Here is a 17,641-nt window from a genome sequence, read left to right as displayed (position 1 = left end):
GCACAGAGAGGGTTCTTATCCCCACTTGGAGGAAGGGAGAGAATTGGCCCGAAGCTGATAGAGGCCACATCTCAGCAAGGATTTGCTTCTGCACAAAAGGCAGTGAGTGGAAGACAGGAAAATGGGTGATGGAAGGAAGGTGAATGCTCTGAACACAGGAGCGCGGCCATGACAGCTTTAAGTGGTCCCTACCAGGGCTTTCAAGGCCAGGCTAGAGAATCTCACTGAAATAGCTGTCCTCTCAGTCCCGTCCTCTGCGTGCCCTCTCCACCCTCCCTGCCAAGCCCAGACCACCTGGCTCTGAAAAACACAGCTTTAGAGTTGCACTGGGAGGCCGGGAAGCTGACGTCCTTGGGCTGGGGCCTTTGAAGTGGGGCTTGGCCAAGATGGGGCCACAGGCAAGGGATGGGGTGACTTCAGGGCCACCTGGGCTATGTCGGTGTTGTGAGAGGGGCCAGTAGGAGGCCCAGGGCCCAGGGAGATGTCAAGGACGAGGAAGAGGCTCTCAGGAGAGGGGGTGGAGGATCCCTCTAGCCATGAGGGAGTGGCATTTCCTGAATGCCTTGGGACAGAGCAGAAACTCTTTCCAGCTGAGCTAGGGAGAGCCTGAGGGACAGGCCTGGTGTCGGGAAAGGGTGGGAAGGGGTATTCCTGGCTCCTCTGAAGTCCATGGACTCCCCTCCGCATCTTTGGCTCCCCTCTCCCTGCCCTCTTTGGCTGGGATGCCAAGGCCAAACTTCAGCGTCTATGTGGTACTTAGGGGGCCGTGATTGAGTGAGGCTGGAAAGTCTCCAGGAAAACTCAGCAGCCCCTGGACGTGGGGGCTGGGGAGGGGTCTCTAAGCACAGGTGTGCCTGTCACCTTGACCCAAGTCAGGGGTAGTGAAAACCCACCTCCCTGGACTCTGCGGCAGGGTCTCTGCCTGGAGCTCTGTGAAAGAGGATCTCTGGAGGGGTGGGTTCTCTTCCTAAGACCCAACCAGAGCCGCCTTAGAAAGTGTGGGCCTCCTGCTCTCTGGCCCTCTCCATCTTCTCCAGAAGTCTTCACATCTGATTCTCCTGGGCAGCTGATGGGGCCCTGGGGTCATTGTATGCTTCCATCCCACCTGGGGTCCTTCCAGTTCCTGAGGGCTCACCCGGCCTGTTTGGGTGCTGCCCACACCTGGAGTGGGCACCTTTCCTGGGTCAGGCTGGGCCTCTGTCCCCACGTGCCCTCTCCTCTTGGAGTTGTAGAGTGCAGAGGCACTGCTTCCCCGCTTGGCTGCAGAATTGGGGTTCTTCATGTGGGGGCCACTATTGGTCTCTGGGTTCTTGATATGGGGGTCCCTCTGCCTGACGCCTGCCTCCACCTGGCTGTCAGCAGCCTCCTCGGTGCACTCCAGCGGCCCTATACTGTCTCCAAGCTTCAAGATGAACAAGGTTGGGAACCTAGACTCAACTCTGATCCTAGACACAGCATGTTACTCCGGAGCAGCAGGCAGCGAACTATGGACCTAGGGGCCCTGGGCCTGTTGTTACAGATCTGAGTTTATTGGTACTCCACCACCCTCGTTTGCTTTCCTGCCTCAGGGGCAGCCAGGTAGTTGTACGGAGCCGTGTGACCTACAGGGCCTGAAATAATCATTTTCTACCCCTTTTCCAAAAAAGTTTGCAGACTCTGGTCTGGAGGGATGGTTTGTTTATTTTAAGCAGCATTACTGTCTCTCCAAATGAAACTTTTAGGTCAAGGCCCATTGTGTAAAACAGAGGAATGTGGAGCAGCCCTGTGGGAAGGGAGAGAGGGGCTCTGCAGCCCCACCCCCACTCTTGGACCCCAGGCTCCAGGGCTCTGAGCTGCTCTAGTGTATTCTTGAGCTGTGCACTACTTTAGCAGGTGTTGTCCCCGACAGGGCTGGGGCTGGGACCATCCCAGGCCAGAGTAGCAGCTGGCAAACCCAGATGTCTCTATTCAAGGCAGGTTCTGGGGACGAAAGGGCATGAGGCATTCTCCAGGACCCAGAGCCTTGGAAGCCAGCTCCAATCTAGAACCTGAGAGCAGCACAGTTGTTGCAGAAAGAGCCTGGACCCGAGGCCCTGGGTGTGAACTTGTACCTGGCCAAGGCATGCGACTACCTCGGGGAGTCTCGGTGTTGAGGATGGGGCTGGACATCGCCAGCCTTTCTGGGGGGTGCTGTGAGCCTGTGTGCTGGGTCGCTGGGCTCACAGTCCTCTCATGACCCTCCTCTCCCAGGACGCTGTACAGAAGGTATCCTGCAGACCATGAACTGAGCCCTGGTCCCAGGCCGTTCATGAGCACAGTGTAAGGTGTGCCGAGACCTGCCACCCAGCGATCCCCTCCCCTCCCTAGCACTGAGGATCCCCGGAGAAGATGGGGAGGAAAAAGATTCAGATTCAGCGAATCACTGATGAGCGGAACCGACAGGTGAGGTGGTCTTGGAGGCACATAGAGTGGGTGAGAGCAGGAAGCTGGCCTCTGCCTCCACTCCTTCCTGCCAGTCCAAGAGGGCTGCCAGGAGGAGGGGACCTCTGGAGGCTATTGCGGAAGGGGAAGGACTGAGTTGGGAGGAGAGGAGCCCCCACATCCCTGCAGTTCTTGGAACCCTGTGTCCCAGAACTCTAAGGCTCATGTGCTGCTGTAGGCAGGTGGACCTGTGCCCACCCCCTTCCCACCCAGGAACCATACAGGAGCCTCAGGCCAGGCCTGGGCACACCCCCTTCCCCAAGATGAATTCTCCACCTCTTCCTATCCTAGGGGAGGATGTGGGAAGCCCTTCCAATCTCCTTCCCTGCTCTGTTCACGGCCCCCAGCTCAGCAGTATGTTCTGTCCATCCAGACCCTCTCTCTTCAGTGAGGTGGCTCCAGGCCACGTCTTGGCCATACGTGGGCAGAGAGGAGCTGGCCTGTCCCCCCCCACCCCCGGGCCAGCGCACCACCCCTCGCCCCCAGGTAGGCTGTGACTGAGCCAGACCTTGCCGCCCTTTCCCCCACTTGCAGGTGACATTCACCAAGCGCAAGTTCGGGCTGATGAAGAAGGCATATGAGCTGAGCGTGCTCTGTGATTGTGAGATTGCGCTCATCATCTTCAACCACTCCAACAAGCTGTTTCAGTACGCCAGCACCGACATGGACAAGGTCCTGCTCAAGTACACAGAGTACAACGAGCCACATGAGAGCCGCACCAACGCCGACATCATTGAGGTGGGCCCATGTCCCTGCACCCCTTGCCCCGTCCACACCCACCTCTACTCCCATGAGCCAGGGCCCAGGAGGTGGGTGGGGTTGCCCACCTGGCCCACTGCCACCCAAGCCCTCTGCATCTGCTCGTGCTGGTCAGGCTGGCCAGACGTCCCTCTGCTCTGTCTCCTCTGTGGCTCGCTCTCGCTGTCTTTTTCTCTCCTTCTCCATGCTTGGTCTGCTTCTGCATCTGACTCTTCTGTCTCTGTCTCTGTCTCCCTCTGTTTCCATCTCTCTTGCTCAATCTTTGTCCATTTGTGGGTCCCTGGGATTCAATCTCCTGTTTCAGAAAGAGCCAGCATTGCAAGCTGTTGAAGGACGTGGGCTTTGGAAGCCAGCGATGGCCTTTATTGACCACATGGCCTGGGGCCAGTGGGTCAGCCTCCCCGGGCCGTGGTACTCACCTCTGCGACACGGGCCCAGCAAGAGCTCTGGAGGGTGTGGTGGAACTGGAATGAGACAGTTCTTGCTTCTCACACGAGGGTGTGTGTGCTTTCAGGGAACAGAGCTTCTGCCAATGAGGCAGGTGCCTGGGAAGCCACAGGCTTGCCTTCCTGGACAGGGACTGGAACTCCCAAGATTTGGAGAAAGTTACCTTGGTTTTATGATAGAGAAACAGCTTTACTCTAGACTAGGATATAAACCGTACATTCGTTAGTCACTTTAAAGACGAAACAAGTCTCTATGAAGATGTTTTGAGCATGAAGAGGGTAGCTTTGGGGTCACTCTGCCTCGGCGTGGACACATGGGAGAAGCCCTGGCCCCTGGGCAAGGACAGCATAGGGGTGTCGCATAGCAGGAGCTCAATGAACCTGGCTTCCTCTCCCTCTGCCTCCCTCTCTCCTTCTCTCCCCCTCTCCCTGTGAGCCAAACCCAGGGACCAAATGGGCAACAGCAGGCCCTGACTGCCTTCCCCCTTGAGCTTCCAGAGGCTGGTCAGGCAGAGGCTGGCCCCCCAGGGTCCCTCCCCACCTGTCACCTGAGGAGCAGGGCTCTGCCTCCCACATTCTGTGTATTCCGCATTGCCTGCTATGTGTAGTGGGCCCTGGGGCCCGAGGCCCCGCCCAGCACACCTTCACCACGGTGCCCCAGAGTGGGGAGGGGGGGTCAGGAAATGCTGGGGACCCAGAGGAAGGGAGGTGGGGGCAAAGTGGGAAGGCCCCAGGGTCAGGCAGGGGTGAGCTCCGGGGAGGCTGGCTGGCGGGGTGGGGGACCTCACCTGTGGACAGATGGGCTGAAGGCTGGCTGACGCCCTGGCGTGGTTGCAGACGCTGAGGAAGAAGGGCTTCAACGGCTGTGACAGCCCCGAGCCTGATGGGGAGGACTCACTGGAGCAGAGCCCCCTGCTGGAAGACAAGTATCGGCGCGCCAGCGAGGAGCTGGACGGGCTCTTCCGGCGCTACGGGGTGAGCCCCACTCACCTGTCTCCTTCGGCCCCTCCCGGCCCCCCCAGGCGCTGCACAAGAAGCACAGGGAGTGTGAGAGCCCTGAGGTGGACGAGGTGTTTGCCCTGACCCCCCAGACGGAGGAGAAGTATAAAAAGATAGACGAGGAGTTTGATAAAATGATGCAGAGTTATAGACTGGCCGTGAGTAGTCGCATGGAGCAGTCCCCTGTGGTGCATGGTGTGGCTTCGCGCCGGCCCCCGACTGCCCCTGATGGACATGCTGCTCCAAGCCATGCCAGGGCTGTCGGTGACCACCGAGGCTCCGCTGGCCTTGGTCACAGAACACCCGTGACCTTTGCTGAGACTCCCTTGGGACAGAGCATCAGCCTGGAGAGTGTCCTGATCTCCCACAAGGCGTGTGTAGTTGACGTGAGAACTTTAGGTGACGAGAGTAGGGGCCATGTTCATTGTGCAGGTCACCTCTGGGCAGAGTGCCCGTTGGCCCACTGTAACACCCCTGGCCTGAGATGCTCAGGAGTGTTTAGGGAAGGCAGTGAGGTGCACGATTGAGAGAGTGCAGGTGCCACGGGTCCTGACCCTCAGTGCAGGCCCTTCCCAGCTGTGTGGGTGCGTTTGGGTCTGTACTCAGGCCCTCTAACCTGCTCCCTGTGTGTCCTGCCTGGCTGAGGACTAACCTGCCTCCGCTGGGGCCTCTGGGTGTCCCTGGTCCTGTCTGCAGTAAGCAGAGCCCGTTCTTGTTCTCTGGGCCACAGCTCGGTCCCAGAGCGCTCCCTCCAGTGTACTCCGCCCCAACCCCAGAAGGTCCAGGGCAGAGACCTTGAGCTGCTAGCCCTCGGACACATAGTCCAGAAACAAGAAGAAAACTTGCCTGCCCTCTCAGGCAAAGTGGATCCAGGGTAAGGGGCCCCCTGGCCTGACCCCTCCTCTCCATTTCCCGTCTAGTCAGCCGTGCCAGCCCCCAACTTTGCCATGCCTGTCACGGTGCCTGTGTCCAACCAGAGCTCACTGCAGTTCAGCAATCCCAGCGGCTCTCTGGTCACCCCTTCCTTGGTGACGTCATCCCTCACGGACCCACGGCTCCTGTCCCCCCAGCAGCCAGCGCTGCAGAGGAACAGCGTGTCCCCGGGCCTGCCACAGCGGCCAGCCAGCGCAGGTGAGGTGGGGATGAGGGGTGCTGGAGGCCTTGGGGTTCTCCTGCTGGCAGTGAGTGTCACCCAACACAGCATCCTGTGGCTCATGTGGCTCCTGAGGGAAGGGACTGGGCTCCTTCTGCTATGCGGTCCCTGAGCCTGGCTGGAAGGGCTGTCTTGGCGGCTCACCGTGATTCTGTTTGTTCCCAGGGGCCATGCTGGGGGGAGAACTCAACAGTGCTAATGGAGCCTGCCCCAGCCCTGTCGGTGAGTGCGGCTGCCCACCTGCCTGCTCAGTGGCCTCGCAGGCCCAGGGACCCAAGGGACCCCGATTTGACTGGAGAAAGGTTCCAGGGTCCGAATTGGATGTCGAACCTGAGGTCGTCTGAAGCACTGATGGGTGTGGGTGATCATCAGATGCAGGCTCAGGGAATTCTGGGCAAACTGGAAGAATGGACCAATGTTTCTAGTTGGGGGAGAAGATGCAAGTCTTCTCTGATGAGTGGGGGCACCTGGGTGGGATTTGAGGGGGCGAGTGTGTGGTTTGCCAACTCGCTCCCACGCAGACCCCTGGCCGCCGACAGCCTCCTGCCCTGTGCTGTTGTCCGGCGGGTGACTATGACTTCGAATGTCACCATTGACGTCACTCTGACATTCCTGCCATTCCTGGAGTGATCCGGGAATTGGGATGAAGGCGGCCTGCACTTCCAGGGGAACAGTGTGCTCTCAGGGGATGGAACAAGGTGACACTTGTGTCTGTGGTCGTCCCTACTTCTCTGGGCTTAGAACCCCCAGCCGAGCCCCTGGCAACATGTAATAGCTCCTTGGTAGTGATTGTGTACTGGGGTTGGGAAGTAGAGGGGATGGTGACTGCCCTTTCCTCTCCAAGGAAAGGGCCGGAGAAAGGCCTTCAGGCTTCAGGACGTGGCATCACTTCAGGTCCTCAGGCCCAGTATGTGGAGTGTGGGTGGGAGCCCTGGCCTGGCCTCTGGCCACCTGTGTTGCCCTGGACAAGTCATTGCGCCTCCACAAACCAGGCCTTGAGTTTGCGGTTTTGTGAGCAGGACTAATCAATGGCCTGTCTGCCTTGCACAGTTAGCGTTAAGGATTAAATGAGATAATATGCATGTGAGAGCCATGTGTAGATTGTGGAGTGTGGAGCAGATGCACAGGTGGTGATTACGCTTGTTGTCACCTGTCTAATTGTGGTGGTGGCCGTGTGATCAGTGCCCCATTACCAGTGACAACACCGCCACCAGCGCGTGGCTCATCTTCCCCAGAGCCGTGAGCATCCTGTCACATGCTCGTCCCAATCACAGCACCCCGTCTCCTGGCCGGTGTGCCTCGGGGGCTGGGGTCCTTGCAGAGGCCTGGGTCTCTGTGAGCCAGTTGGGCCAGGTCATGGGATCAGAAGGTGCTGGACTTCTGGCATGTGAGGCCAAAAGGAGGGAAGCAGGTGGGGCTAGGCCACTATGGCTTCCTGTCCTTCCTGCAGCCGTGGCGCTCCTACTGCAGGGTGATGAACCCATAATTCCATAGTAAGGGGGCTTCTCCCCTTCTCCCAGGACAGGGAAGGTTTAGGGGAGGACTGCAGAGCTCAGCATCCCCTGTGAGCCTGTGCGTGGAGTTCTCTCACACGGGCCAGGGGCTGGGTCCGTGTCTCTCTTTTTACCCGCATCTCTTCCTCTCAGGGAATGGCTACGTCAGTGCCCGGGCGTCCCCCGGTCTCCTCCCCGTGGCCAATGGCAACAGTCTAAACAAGGGCATCCCTGCCAAGTCTCCACCCCCACCTACCCACAGCGCCCAGCTTGGAGCCCCCAGCCGCAAGCCTGACCTGAGGGTCATCACCTCCCAGGGAGGAAAGGGGTTGATGCATCATTTGGTGAGTGGTGCTGTGCACCAGGTGGCAGGGGCTGGGGGATGGGAGAAAGCCAGCTTCCAGCAGGAGACATGCAGGTTAGCCAGCAGTGGGACTGTCTGAGGGAGACTGGAAGGGCCGCTCACAGGGGCAGTAGGAAGGGACGGGAGAGAAGGTTCTGGCTGAGGAGGACAATGGCAGGGATTTGAGGCTTGGATTGTGAAGGTTTCCTAACTGGTGGGCTTTGGGATGTGGCATTTTCTGGAGTCCTCCTTGGCTGGACAGCCATTCTGCTCCAATGCAGAGAGGTAGATGGGGTGGCTGTGGGGACAGGGGTGTGAGGGGAGGGCAGAGCTCGCAGACTGAACTGCCCCTTGGTTTTATTTCTGCTCCCAGACTGAGGACCATTTAGATCTGGTAAGTGAGGCCCTGAGATGCGTGCAGTGGCTTCATACTCTGGGTCTGCTGTGGCTCTGCACCCCTGCATGAGTGTCCCTGCGTTCCTGCCCTCTCCCTTGTGGGTGTGCTGTGGGGGGTGTGTGTGTGTGTGTGTGGTTATTTGCCAGGAGTCCTGCTCAGTGCCTAGCAGGGTACAGTGTTGAATGGGGCAGGGATTGGGGTCAGACACATGTGTTCATACCTGTGTGTGTGTGGGTGTCTGTACTACGCGATGCTGTGTTCATGCAGACACCCCTTCTCTGGTATGTGCATGTGCGCGCACACAAGGGGAGTGGGCTAGCCCCAGGGATGCACCCCGGGATGCCTGCCTTAGGAGGGCTGGGCCCCACGTGGCCTCTGACTCCGTCCCGGGACAGGGACCTCCTTAGGAAGGTTGCCCGCTGGACCGTGACAGCCATCTCCCCCAGGCGGCTGAGGCCCAGGGCAAGGCCCGAGTTGGCTGTGGTGGGGGCTCCCCATCTCCTCCCCGCCTCCCCGTGTCAGTCCTGCGTGCATACCACATGCGCTCAGGCACATGCAGCCATGCATGCACCTCAGACTCACCCTCAGCCAGGAGCAGGGTGGGAGCTCCTCCCTCCCCAACTCCCTCACAGAGGCCAGAGAGGCTGGAAAAGGCAGGCGGGCTTTGGCGGCCAACACAGCGGCAGTTTCGGCCCCGGCATGGAGCTGGAATAAACAAGTGACTCAGCGGCAGATGGAGCCGACAGCCCTACACACGTGTGTGCGCACACGCAGGCACACGCCACGCCAGGCCCCGCGTTCCCCGCACAGATGCCACAGTGCTCTGGCAGGGCATGTATGGCCGTGTGATGGGTGGGGAAGACAGCTGGGCCTGCTCTCCGAGGCCCCAGGGCCAACGCGCCTCTGCACGTGTGCATGCTTCCCTCTGTGGTCTCAGCCTCTCTGTGAATGCGCCAGCATTCATGTGTGTCTGCGGGGGCCTCTGTGCTCAGGCGTCCACCCAGGCCTTGGGGGGCAGGGGCCCCAGCTTGGACTTGGGACAGAGGGCCAGGGTAAAGCAGCCCACCCTTCTGCCACCTGGTGACAGACCCTTTCTTCCTGCAGAACAATGCCCAGCGCCTTGGGGCCTCCCAGTCTACCCACTCGCTCACCACGCCAGTGGTTTCCGTGGCAACACCAAGTTTACTCAGCCAGGGCCTCCCCTTCTCTTCCATGCCCACTGCCTACAACACAGGTGAGTGCTCGAGCCAGGGGAGCCAGCCCCTGCCTGTCTGTCCGTCAAGTGACCGTCCATCTATCCATCAACTGACCGTCTGTGTAGTTGCATGCACCTTGGCCTTGGGGCGAGGGCGGAACCAGAGGGGAATAGATGTTTTCTGTTTCCTGGGGGGGGTGCTCCAGTCTGAGGAAGGCATTCGATTTGGGGGAGCCCCCACCTCATTAAGGTTGCCAGATTCAGGCAGATGGAAACAGGATGCCCACTGAAATTTGAATTTCAAATAAAACAACGAATAATCTTTTAGGATATGTATGCGTCAAAGACGTTCTGCTAAAATGTTGAAGAATTATTCATTATTTGGTCTGAAATTCAAATTAATAACTGGGTATCCTCATTTTTAATATAGGACTAATGGAAAAAGGAGTCCCTGCCCTTAGGGACCCTCCCATCTGAGGAGAAGCAGGCCAGAGGTGGGCTGAGTGGATGATTCAGGATGCTCAGGGTGGGGGACTGGGAAGGGGGCACGGTTGGTCCGCAGGGCTTCCTGGAAAAAAAGGAAATAAGGGAGAGAAGACAGGTGGAGGCCAGAGAGAGGAAGCCCAGCAGGAAGTGTTACTCAGTCTCCCAGGAAAGCCAAGAGGGAGCTCTCTGCACAGGGAGGAAGGGGAGGGCGTCTACCCATGGGCGCTCCCTGGTGGGGTGATGGGGCAGGGAGGGAGGGCACTGATGAACCTCGGGCAGAGTGGTGAAGGTGGAGAGCCACTTGGAGACAGGGGAGAGGTCTAGGGATAAAGAATTCGGACAGGACACCCAGTGCCCAGGCCATCCTGGGTCCCCGGGGTTGACTGGCCTATGTCACCCACTGTCCCCTCCCAGGAGCAGTCTGTGAGGCTCTCGGCCATCCTGGCTTGCACTCCACATTGTTGGGTCAGGAAAGACTTCCCCATGAGGAAATGCCATGGCACATCATGTTGGAGCATTTGTTTCCTCCTGCCAAGAACTCAGCCACCTGCAGATTCCCTCACCTGTGATGGCTCATGCTATGGCTGTTTTGTGAGGAGCTCAGACTAGACCAAAAAGCCCCTAAACTTCTCCCACTTACCCAAGCCCCTGTTCCAGGCACCTGTGCAAATCCTCCCCAAATCCTGTCTCTTTCTCATGGGTCAAAATCTAGAAGCCAGGCCAAGACATTGGGCAGCCCCTTAGGGCAGGTGCGAGCTGGAGCCACCCAGCCACGTATGTCTGAGTCCAGGTTCTCTCAGCCAACTGTGTAGTTAATCCCTGCACATTCCTGTCCTCACGCCTGCTGCCATCCTCAGGTGGCAGTGCCCCTGGGGGCCAGTCTCCTCGTCTGGAAAAGTTGTGGGTGTGCAGAAGGTCTCTGAGGCTCCCTGAGGGTAGCACAGACTACTTTTCAGGAGCCATTATTTTGTTATTTGTTTGTTTTTTTTTTTTTTTAAAGATTTTATTTATTCACAAGAGACACAGAGACAGAGGCAGAGGGAGAAGCAGGCTCCCTGTGGGGAGCTCAATGTGGGACTCAATCCCAGGACCCCAGGATCACGACCTGAACCAAAGGCAGATGCTCAACCACTGAGCTACCCTAGTGTCCCAGGAGCCATTGTTTTTGGGAATCCCTAAACGTGGTGGTAGTTTCCTGCCATTTTCTCCGGGCCTCGCAGGCTCTTGAAGCTGGAGGGGAGGTTAGCGCATGTCCGTGAAGCCCAAATAGGTGCCTGGCAAGACCAGACTTTAGACTATTTGTCAATCTGGTGTGAAAGCAGATTCTGACCCTGGGCCTGCCCTTAGGGCCCTGCTGGGAAGTATGGGCTTCCTCACATCCTTCCAGAAGCCAGGGGCTCTGGTTCCTCTTGCTGCTGGAGCCCAGCAGCCGCCTCTGTTTTGACAGTGGGTGTTTTCAGGTGAAAACATACCCTCCATATGTAAACAAAACCCCAGTGAACACGCTGCTCATCGTCCTTGGCCCCTGCTCAAGTTCTGGCTGAGGGCGATCTGGCTCTGATGACGTCCCTGGTAAGGGACAGGCCTGGCCCCTTGTTGACACTGGCTGCAGAGGTCTGGCCTGGTTGCTGCCGGGAGGCCTGTGGGAGAGCAGTGGAGCCCCCGTCACCCTGTCATGGGCAAGGTTGTGCAGTCTCCCAGGGTGGGTGTCCTCCTTGTCTATAAAATGAGTATGGGAAGTAGTGGAGCCTTGGGGCTCCTTTATGTCCTTGCTCTACTTTTTAAGTGTGAGCATCTCAAAGCTGCTGGCTAACAGTGTTATAAGACCAGAGGCGAGCAGTCACCATCTCCAGGTGGGAGCATAGGTCAGCAAGGAGCAGGGGTCTTGCCTCAGCTGGGAGCCAAGGCTCCCCACACATAAGCTGCAGTTGCCTCGTTTGTGAATGAGTAACAGCAGCAGGCCAGTCTTCGGAATGCCTCCTGTGTGCCAGACAGTGTTGTGCGCACTTAAAACGGCTGCAGGGCCCATAGGTAGAGAGCAGGTCACTTGCCTCAGATCGTGGGGCCTCAGGGAGGCAATCAGCACTCCTGACCGCCTCACTCTTGCCCTTCACCTTCTTGTTCTGCTGCTCAGTGGTGCTGTCTTCCTGCATAAAGATGGGGCCATGGCCCGTGACCCCTTGAGTAAGAGCATGGTGGTGTGGCAGGGGTACCACGTGGAGTATGCCTGTGTGCCCCCACAGTGCCACCACCCTGGGCTTCTTGGGGGGATCTTTACTAAACTGTCCCAGACAGGCAGCAGCAGGGAACACTTCACGCCGTGTCAGCCATGCAAACATCAGGTTCTTCAGACAGAAATGGTAGAAAGTGAGGAGCACCCCCTGACGAGGAATGTGTCAGAAGCCTGGCCGAGTGTGCTGAGGGCAGGTTCCCCTCGCCACCCCTTTACCCCGCAGGGCCCCAGGGCCAGAGGTGTGTCCTCTGGGTTGATGTGTGCACAATGGCTCAAACCCTTGCCACTCCTCCTCTTACGTGTTGACAGTCCCAAGATCTGGCCATGGCCGTGAGTGGAAGGGTGGTGACAGTGCGCTTCAATGCGCCAGTCCCCTGGCATCCTCACTACCACTCTGTCTCTGAAGGGTTCCTGAAGACTTGGCAGTTGAAGAAACGACCATTAGACGTATGTTAGACCTTCTGGACTTCTTTCCCCTTCTGTTTTTGAGTTGACATTCTGAGAATGCTACCTATACCTGGAAAAAAGAGTGAACAGTGTTTTAAAAAAACACCCCTCTATCCTGCTGAGAACGGCACCTGCCGCTTCCTTAGCTGCAGTCCCTGCTGGGGGGCCTGCTGAGTGCTTCCCTCCTCTCCCCCCACCCCTGCAGATTACCAGCTGAGCAGCGCTGAGCTCTCCTCCCTCCCAACCTTCAGCTCCCCCGGGGGGCTGTCGCTAGGCGGTGTCACCGCCTGGCCGCAGCCTGCGCAGCAGCCACAGCCGCCCCAGCCCCAGCCGCCCCAGCCTCCCCAGCCGCCGCAGCAGCCACCCCAGCCGCCCCAGCCACCGCAGCAGCAGCAGCAGCCACAGCCACAGCCCCACTTGGTCCCCGTGTCTCTCAGCAGCCTGATGTGAGTCCTGGGGCACTGGGGGGTGGGGGTGGGGAGAGGCAGAGGTGAGGGCAGTAAGAGTAGGCTCCTCGCTCAGCGGGGCTGGGGGCTGGAGTGCTCTGTCACCCACTGGGACCACAGGATATGGGACACTGAGCACAGCCTGGAGATCCCTGCCCCCGGAGCCCCTCCCCAGCCAGCCAGGAGCACCAGGATGCCAGTCACCCGGGACAGAAAGAACTAACGTGGCTTTCTCTTCTTTCCCCTCTTCCGGCACTTGGTCCCTCTCCTGGACTCTCCTCTGTGTGCTTGTCCCTCCCTGCCGCTTCCCCACCCCACCCCCTGTCCCCACACCCCGTCCCCTCTGTGTCCTGTACCTACCCTGCTCCATCCTCGTGCCCAGCCCGGGCAGCCCTCTGCCCCACGTGGGGGCCGCCCTCACGGTCACCACCCATCCCCACATCAGCATCAAATCGGAGCCGGTGTCACCCAGCCGGGAGCGGAGCCCTGCACCGCCCCCGCCAGCCGTGTTCCCGGCCACCCGCCCGGAGCCCGGAGATGGCCTCAGCAGCCCTGCCAGCAGCTCCTATGAGACCGGGGACCGGGACGACGGACGGGGGGACTTCGGGCCCACGCTGGGCCTGCTGCGTCCAGCCCCGGAGCCTGAGGCTGAGGGCCCCGCGGTGAAGAGGATGCGGCTCGACACCTGGGTACTGTAGTGCCACCCCTCCCGCCTGCCAGTGTCTGCTGCACCCCGGGACTGCCCCCACCCCATGCCCCCACCCGGGAGGCCTCCTGGCTGCCTCTGCCCCACCGCAGGCCAGTCTGCCCTTCAGGCACCCTCAGAGCTGGCCTGCCCCCAGGGTCCTGGCCCTGCGGGGAGAGGGAAACAGGGGGCGCCTAGCTGGCGGCCGGGGCCCTGACACCCCGTTCTCCATCTCTCTCCTCTCTCCGCAGACATTAAAGTGACGATTCCCACTCCCCTCCTCTCAGCCTCCCTGACGAAGAGTTGACAATCTCACCGCCCACCCCTCCCCACCCTGGGCTCCTCCCGCTCGACCCCCACTTCCTTTTGTGCTCCATGTCCTGTTGACGGTTACATTTGTGTATAATTATTATTATTATATTATTATTATTATTATATTTTTTTTAATTTGGATTCTGGCTTTGGAGAGGGGGATGTTCCCATCCCTCTTTTTGCACCCCCTACCATTTTACTGGCTGGGGGGGGCTGTTTTTTGCGGGAAGGGGGGGACACTTTGCACGTTGTACACATATGCTGCAGGAGGGGGTGGGGAGCCCTATAGGCCTTTGGGACAGGACAGGTGTCGAGCCCTGCATGCGGAGCCCTCCCACCCCATCCCCCAGATAGAGGGAAATAACCAAAAAACCTACCAAACAACAAAACCCCTTACAATAGACTGAAACCCCAAAGTCGGCTTGATGGGTGGGTTTGTGTTTTGGGGGGAAGTGAGGCACAGCTTCTGAAAAGGATCTCTGCTTCTGGGCTGTTCTGTGGCCACGGGCATATGCAGGCCTGGCCCCCACATGCCCCTGCACACACACCACACACTCTCATGGATTTCTGCGTGAGCTATACCCCCAAGGTGTGGGATGCTGGCCGAGCTTTTAGGCTGGGAAGGCTGCCTGGGAATCAGGCTGGAGGCAGGTTTTAAGGCGGGGGCCCCTCAGAAGCACATTTCGAGAGAAAGATGGAGAGCTGTGAGCGGGGGCCGAGAGCTGGGCTGTGGGTGAATTGGGGCCCCTTCCTTCCCTGGCAGTTTCTCTAAGATATGCAGTGCAATAGCTCCCCGTCCCTCAGCTGACCCCAGCCCCAGAGAGCTGGCCACAACGTGCAGGGGGTATGGAGATGTGGGGAAGCTCCAGTGAGGTGGCCCAGCAGGACCGGCACCCTGGCATCCAGGGGCAGGTGTGAGTGGGGGCTCACTCTTCCTTGCAGGAGGGATGCTGGGGTGGCCGTGAGGGTGGGAGGAGGCCCACCTCCCCCTTTCCTCCTGGACCCTCCCAGCCCCTCTTATTAGCTCCTCTGCTCCTGATCCCATGACCCCACCTCCCTGCTCTGGGCGTCCTCCTGGTCAGCTACCTCCTGTCCCACCACCCCCAGGCCGCAGCCCACCTTCCCTCTTGGCTACTGTAATTGTAAATAGCAACCTTTGGAAAACGTTAGCAGTGTAACAGTCCAGGAAACTGTTTTTTTTTTGTTGTTGTTGTATTGATATGAAATGAGATTCTATTTTTGTCAAAGTATATTGTAATAATAATGACTCACGCGGCCCGTACTGTACAGATGAGACTCTTCTGCTGTTGTTCCCGCCGCCCTCCCTGCCCCCGCCCCACCTCTGCTGCCACCCCAAGGGGTCCTGGATCACAGATCAAACTGGAGGGGCAGGCGCCCAGACCATCCTAAGTGGCCTGACCCGAGGTGGCGGGTGGCAATGTGCCCCAGCCCTTCACCTGTGTCTGCTCCTCTGCCCCAGGACGCAGCGCTGCCTGGGGGTTTCATCCCAGTGGGACAGCGGACGGTAGGCCAGGCCCAGCTGAGTGGTAGGGGACTGTCCAGACTTGCCTCTGTGACCCAGCCGCTTGCAGTATTCCAACACTTGACACAGGGAAGGAACCAGAAGCAGGGGTGTATGTGACCGCATGTGGACCTGAGCGTGTCTGTGAGGACATTGGTGTGCGTGTGTGTGTGTGCGTGTGTGTTTGTGCGTGTGTGTCTGTGAGCCCATCTGGGACTATACGTGAATCTGTGTGTGAATCGAACTCTGAGGGCCTGTGTGCATGTGCCTGGGTTTTGGCAGTGGGACAGGGGCTTCCGTGCTGCACAACCCCGGCTCCCAGCTCCACCCTCCTCCAGCTCAACCCCTCTGCCATCCCTGCCCCTGCCCTGTTCTACCCTCAGCCTTGACTGGTTTGGGCTGCAGTTGGGGGGATCTGGCAGCTGCCCATTTGCTTCTCCCTGGGGCCCTGCCTCTCCTGGGTTCCACGCACAAGTGGCTCCCTTTCCCGCTCTTCCCCCACCCCAGTCCTGCTTTCAGGGTGCCACTCATGTTCCTCTTCCTTCTTGAAGCTGCTTCTTTGGTCCAAGATCCCTCCTTACTCAGAGTTCAACCCCCCACCTGCCGACTGGGTACACAGCATGTCCCAACCTACTCCATGGGTTCCTAGAGGGAGTTTCAAGAGTCGATGAGATTTGATCAGGGCCTTGAAATATGCCAGGGTGTAGTCGTGTGTGTGTGTGTGTGTGTGTGTGTGCGCGCGCGCGTGCATCCCCAGAGCCTTGCCCAGTGTCTGGCGTGTAGTTGGTGTGCAGTAAATGCTGAATGGGTGAATGGGTGAGTGATAGGTGCTCGATGGAGCTTGAGTGACTGGTTTTCCCTTCCTAGCTATTCCTGCCAGCAGTCCGCCCACCTCTGTAAGCTGGGCTTGGCCACCACTAGACACGCGGTGGGGACGAGAGCCTCTGCAGTTCACGGTGCAATATTCACCAGTTTTGCCCTCTGCCTTGTAACGGCAAACCTGGCTTTTGATGACTGTGTGTGTGTGTTTGTGTGTGTGTGTGTCCTCTCTCCCCGGGGGTGGGGATGGGTCTGTGAATGAATATGTGACATATCTGCAATGTAGTATCCCAGGGTTTCGCTTGGGGGTAGGGGCTCCTGGCTGGCCAGACGCATGGGTCCCTGAGAACCCAGACCTCAAGGGGGCTTTATTTCTTCCTCTCACAAAGCCAAATTTGCCTCCACCTACTCCTTCCTCCTAAGAACTGGGCGTTTGCCAAAGTCATCACTGGAGTCATCCCACGCCCCTCCCCTCGCAGCCATCCCACAGCTCTCAGGGACTGTGGGCAAGAGGACCTTCCCATTCCCCCGGGATGCACCACCCTCCCTCCAGGGTAGTGGCAGAGCACTCTGTGCAGCAAGACTGACCCCTGACCTCTACCCAGCCCTCCCCACCTTAGACAGGAAGGAAGTAATGCACCTTCTCTTGATGATTATTTATTTGTTTGGAGAGAGAGAAATGATGTAAAAGTGTATCTAGAAATATCTATATCTATATATTTTTAACTGACTCTTTGGAATCCCCTGGGGTGGGGTGGGGGTAAATTTAGGCTATCGTGGCAGAGGAGAGACCTGGAGCCTGGGACCTCCTGTCCTCTCCTCTGCCACCTCTTTCCACCCACTAAGCAATGGTGGAGGGCGTGGCATTTGTGTGGGGGCAGGGGGCTGCAATGTTCTATGGAGAATCTGGATTCTCTTTGTCTTCCCCGTTCAAGTCCCAGAGGGAAGGGGGAGGGAGGGGAGGCATGGAGGTGCCCCCCAAACCTGACAATCACCCACACTCCTGGGGCTGCTCCTGGGTCCTGGGCAGGGCGAGTCCAAGTGTGTGGCTGTTGATTTGTTTTCAATATTTCTTTCCGTGCTGTATGGTGATGCTTTCTTAGTATTCTACACAATAAGAAGACAAAAGTTCTCGGGATTCTTATGAGTTTTGTTTGAAAACTCTTTCACTATATTTGTTGTAAAGAGGTTTACTATTAAAAGAAAAAGAATACACATTTCTGATACTTGGGCTTGGGTTCTGGTTTCTTTGGCGCGGTTAGCGGAGGAGAGGCCTGTGTGGCCTGCCACTGCAGAGGCCCAAGTGTCACCTCAGCTGGGGGCGGGGGTGCTTTCAGATCTCGGGTGAGAGTGTCCTCTAGGTTCAGAAGCAGAGGCGGCCCAGCACAGAGACAGTTGTCCCGTGGGAAGCCGTTCGAGTGATCCTGGGACCCAGGAAGCACAGAA

General features: G+C 58.4%; 1 protein-coding gene across 5 annotated transcripts in view; it reads left to right on the top strand.

The window, feature by feature from the left end:
* MEF2D (myocyte enhancer factor 2D) overlaps nt 1-17,421 on the top strand; it is a 30,767-nt gene extending 13,346 nt beyond the window's left edge. For 2 of the 5 annotated variants that reach the window (XM_072829973.1, XM_072829974.1), the window contains exons 2-12: nt 2,230-2,421; nt 2,995-3,198; nt 4,503-4,640; nt 5,585-5,795; nt 5,983-6,039; nt 7,464-7,654; nt 8,027-8,047; nt 9,155-9,284; nt 12,617-12,857; nt 13,240-13,546; nt 13,794-17,421. In XM_072829973.1, coding sequence (XP_072686074.1) covers nt 2,368-2,421; nt 2,995-3,198; nt 4,503-4,640; nt 5,585-5,795; nt 5,983-6,039; nt 7,464-7,654; nt 8,027-8,047; nt 9,155-9,284; nt 12,617-12,857; nt 13,240-13,546; nt 13,794-13,805 — 1,566 coding nt within the window. In that variant the 5' untranslated portion in view covers nt 2,230-2,367 and the 3' untranslated portion in view covers nt 13,806-17,421. Of the gene's footprint in view, nt 1-2,229; nt 2,422-2,994; nt 3,199-4,502; nt 4,641-4,687; nt 4,823-5,584; nt 5,796-5,982; nt 6,040-7,463; nt 7,655-8,026; nt 8,048-9,154; nt 9,285-12,616; nt 12,858-13,239; nt 13,547-13,793 lie in introns of all 5 variants that reach the window. The other 3 variants (XM_072829975.1, XM_072829977.1, XM_072829976.1) reach the window with 3 other exon arrangements.
* The last annotated feature ends 220 nt before the right edge of the window (nt 17,422-17,641 follow it).

Source organism: Canis lupus, chromosome 6, assembly GCF_048164855.1.
Source record: "Canis lupus baileyi chromosome 6, mCanLup2.hap1, whole genome shotgun sequence".
Classification (NCBI taxonomy): Eukaryota; Metazoa; Chordata; class Mammalia; order Carnivora; family Canidae; genus Canis; species Canis lupus.
The sequence above is the reverse complement of the archived record's forward strand: the minus strand, read 5'-3'. Positions and strand labels throughout refer to the sequence as shown.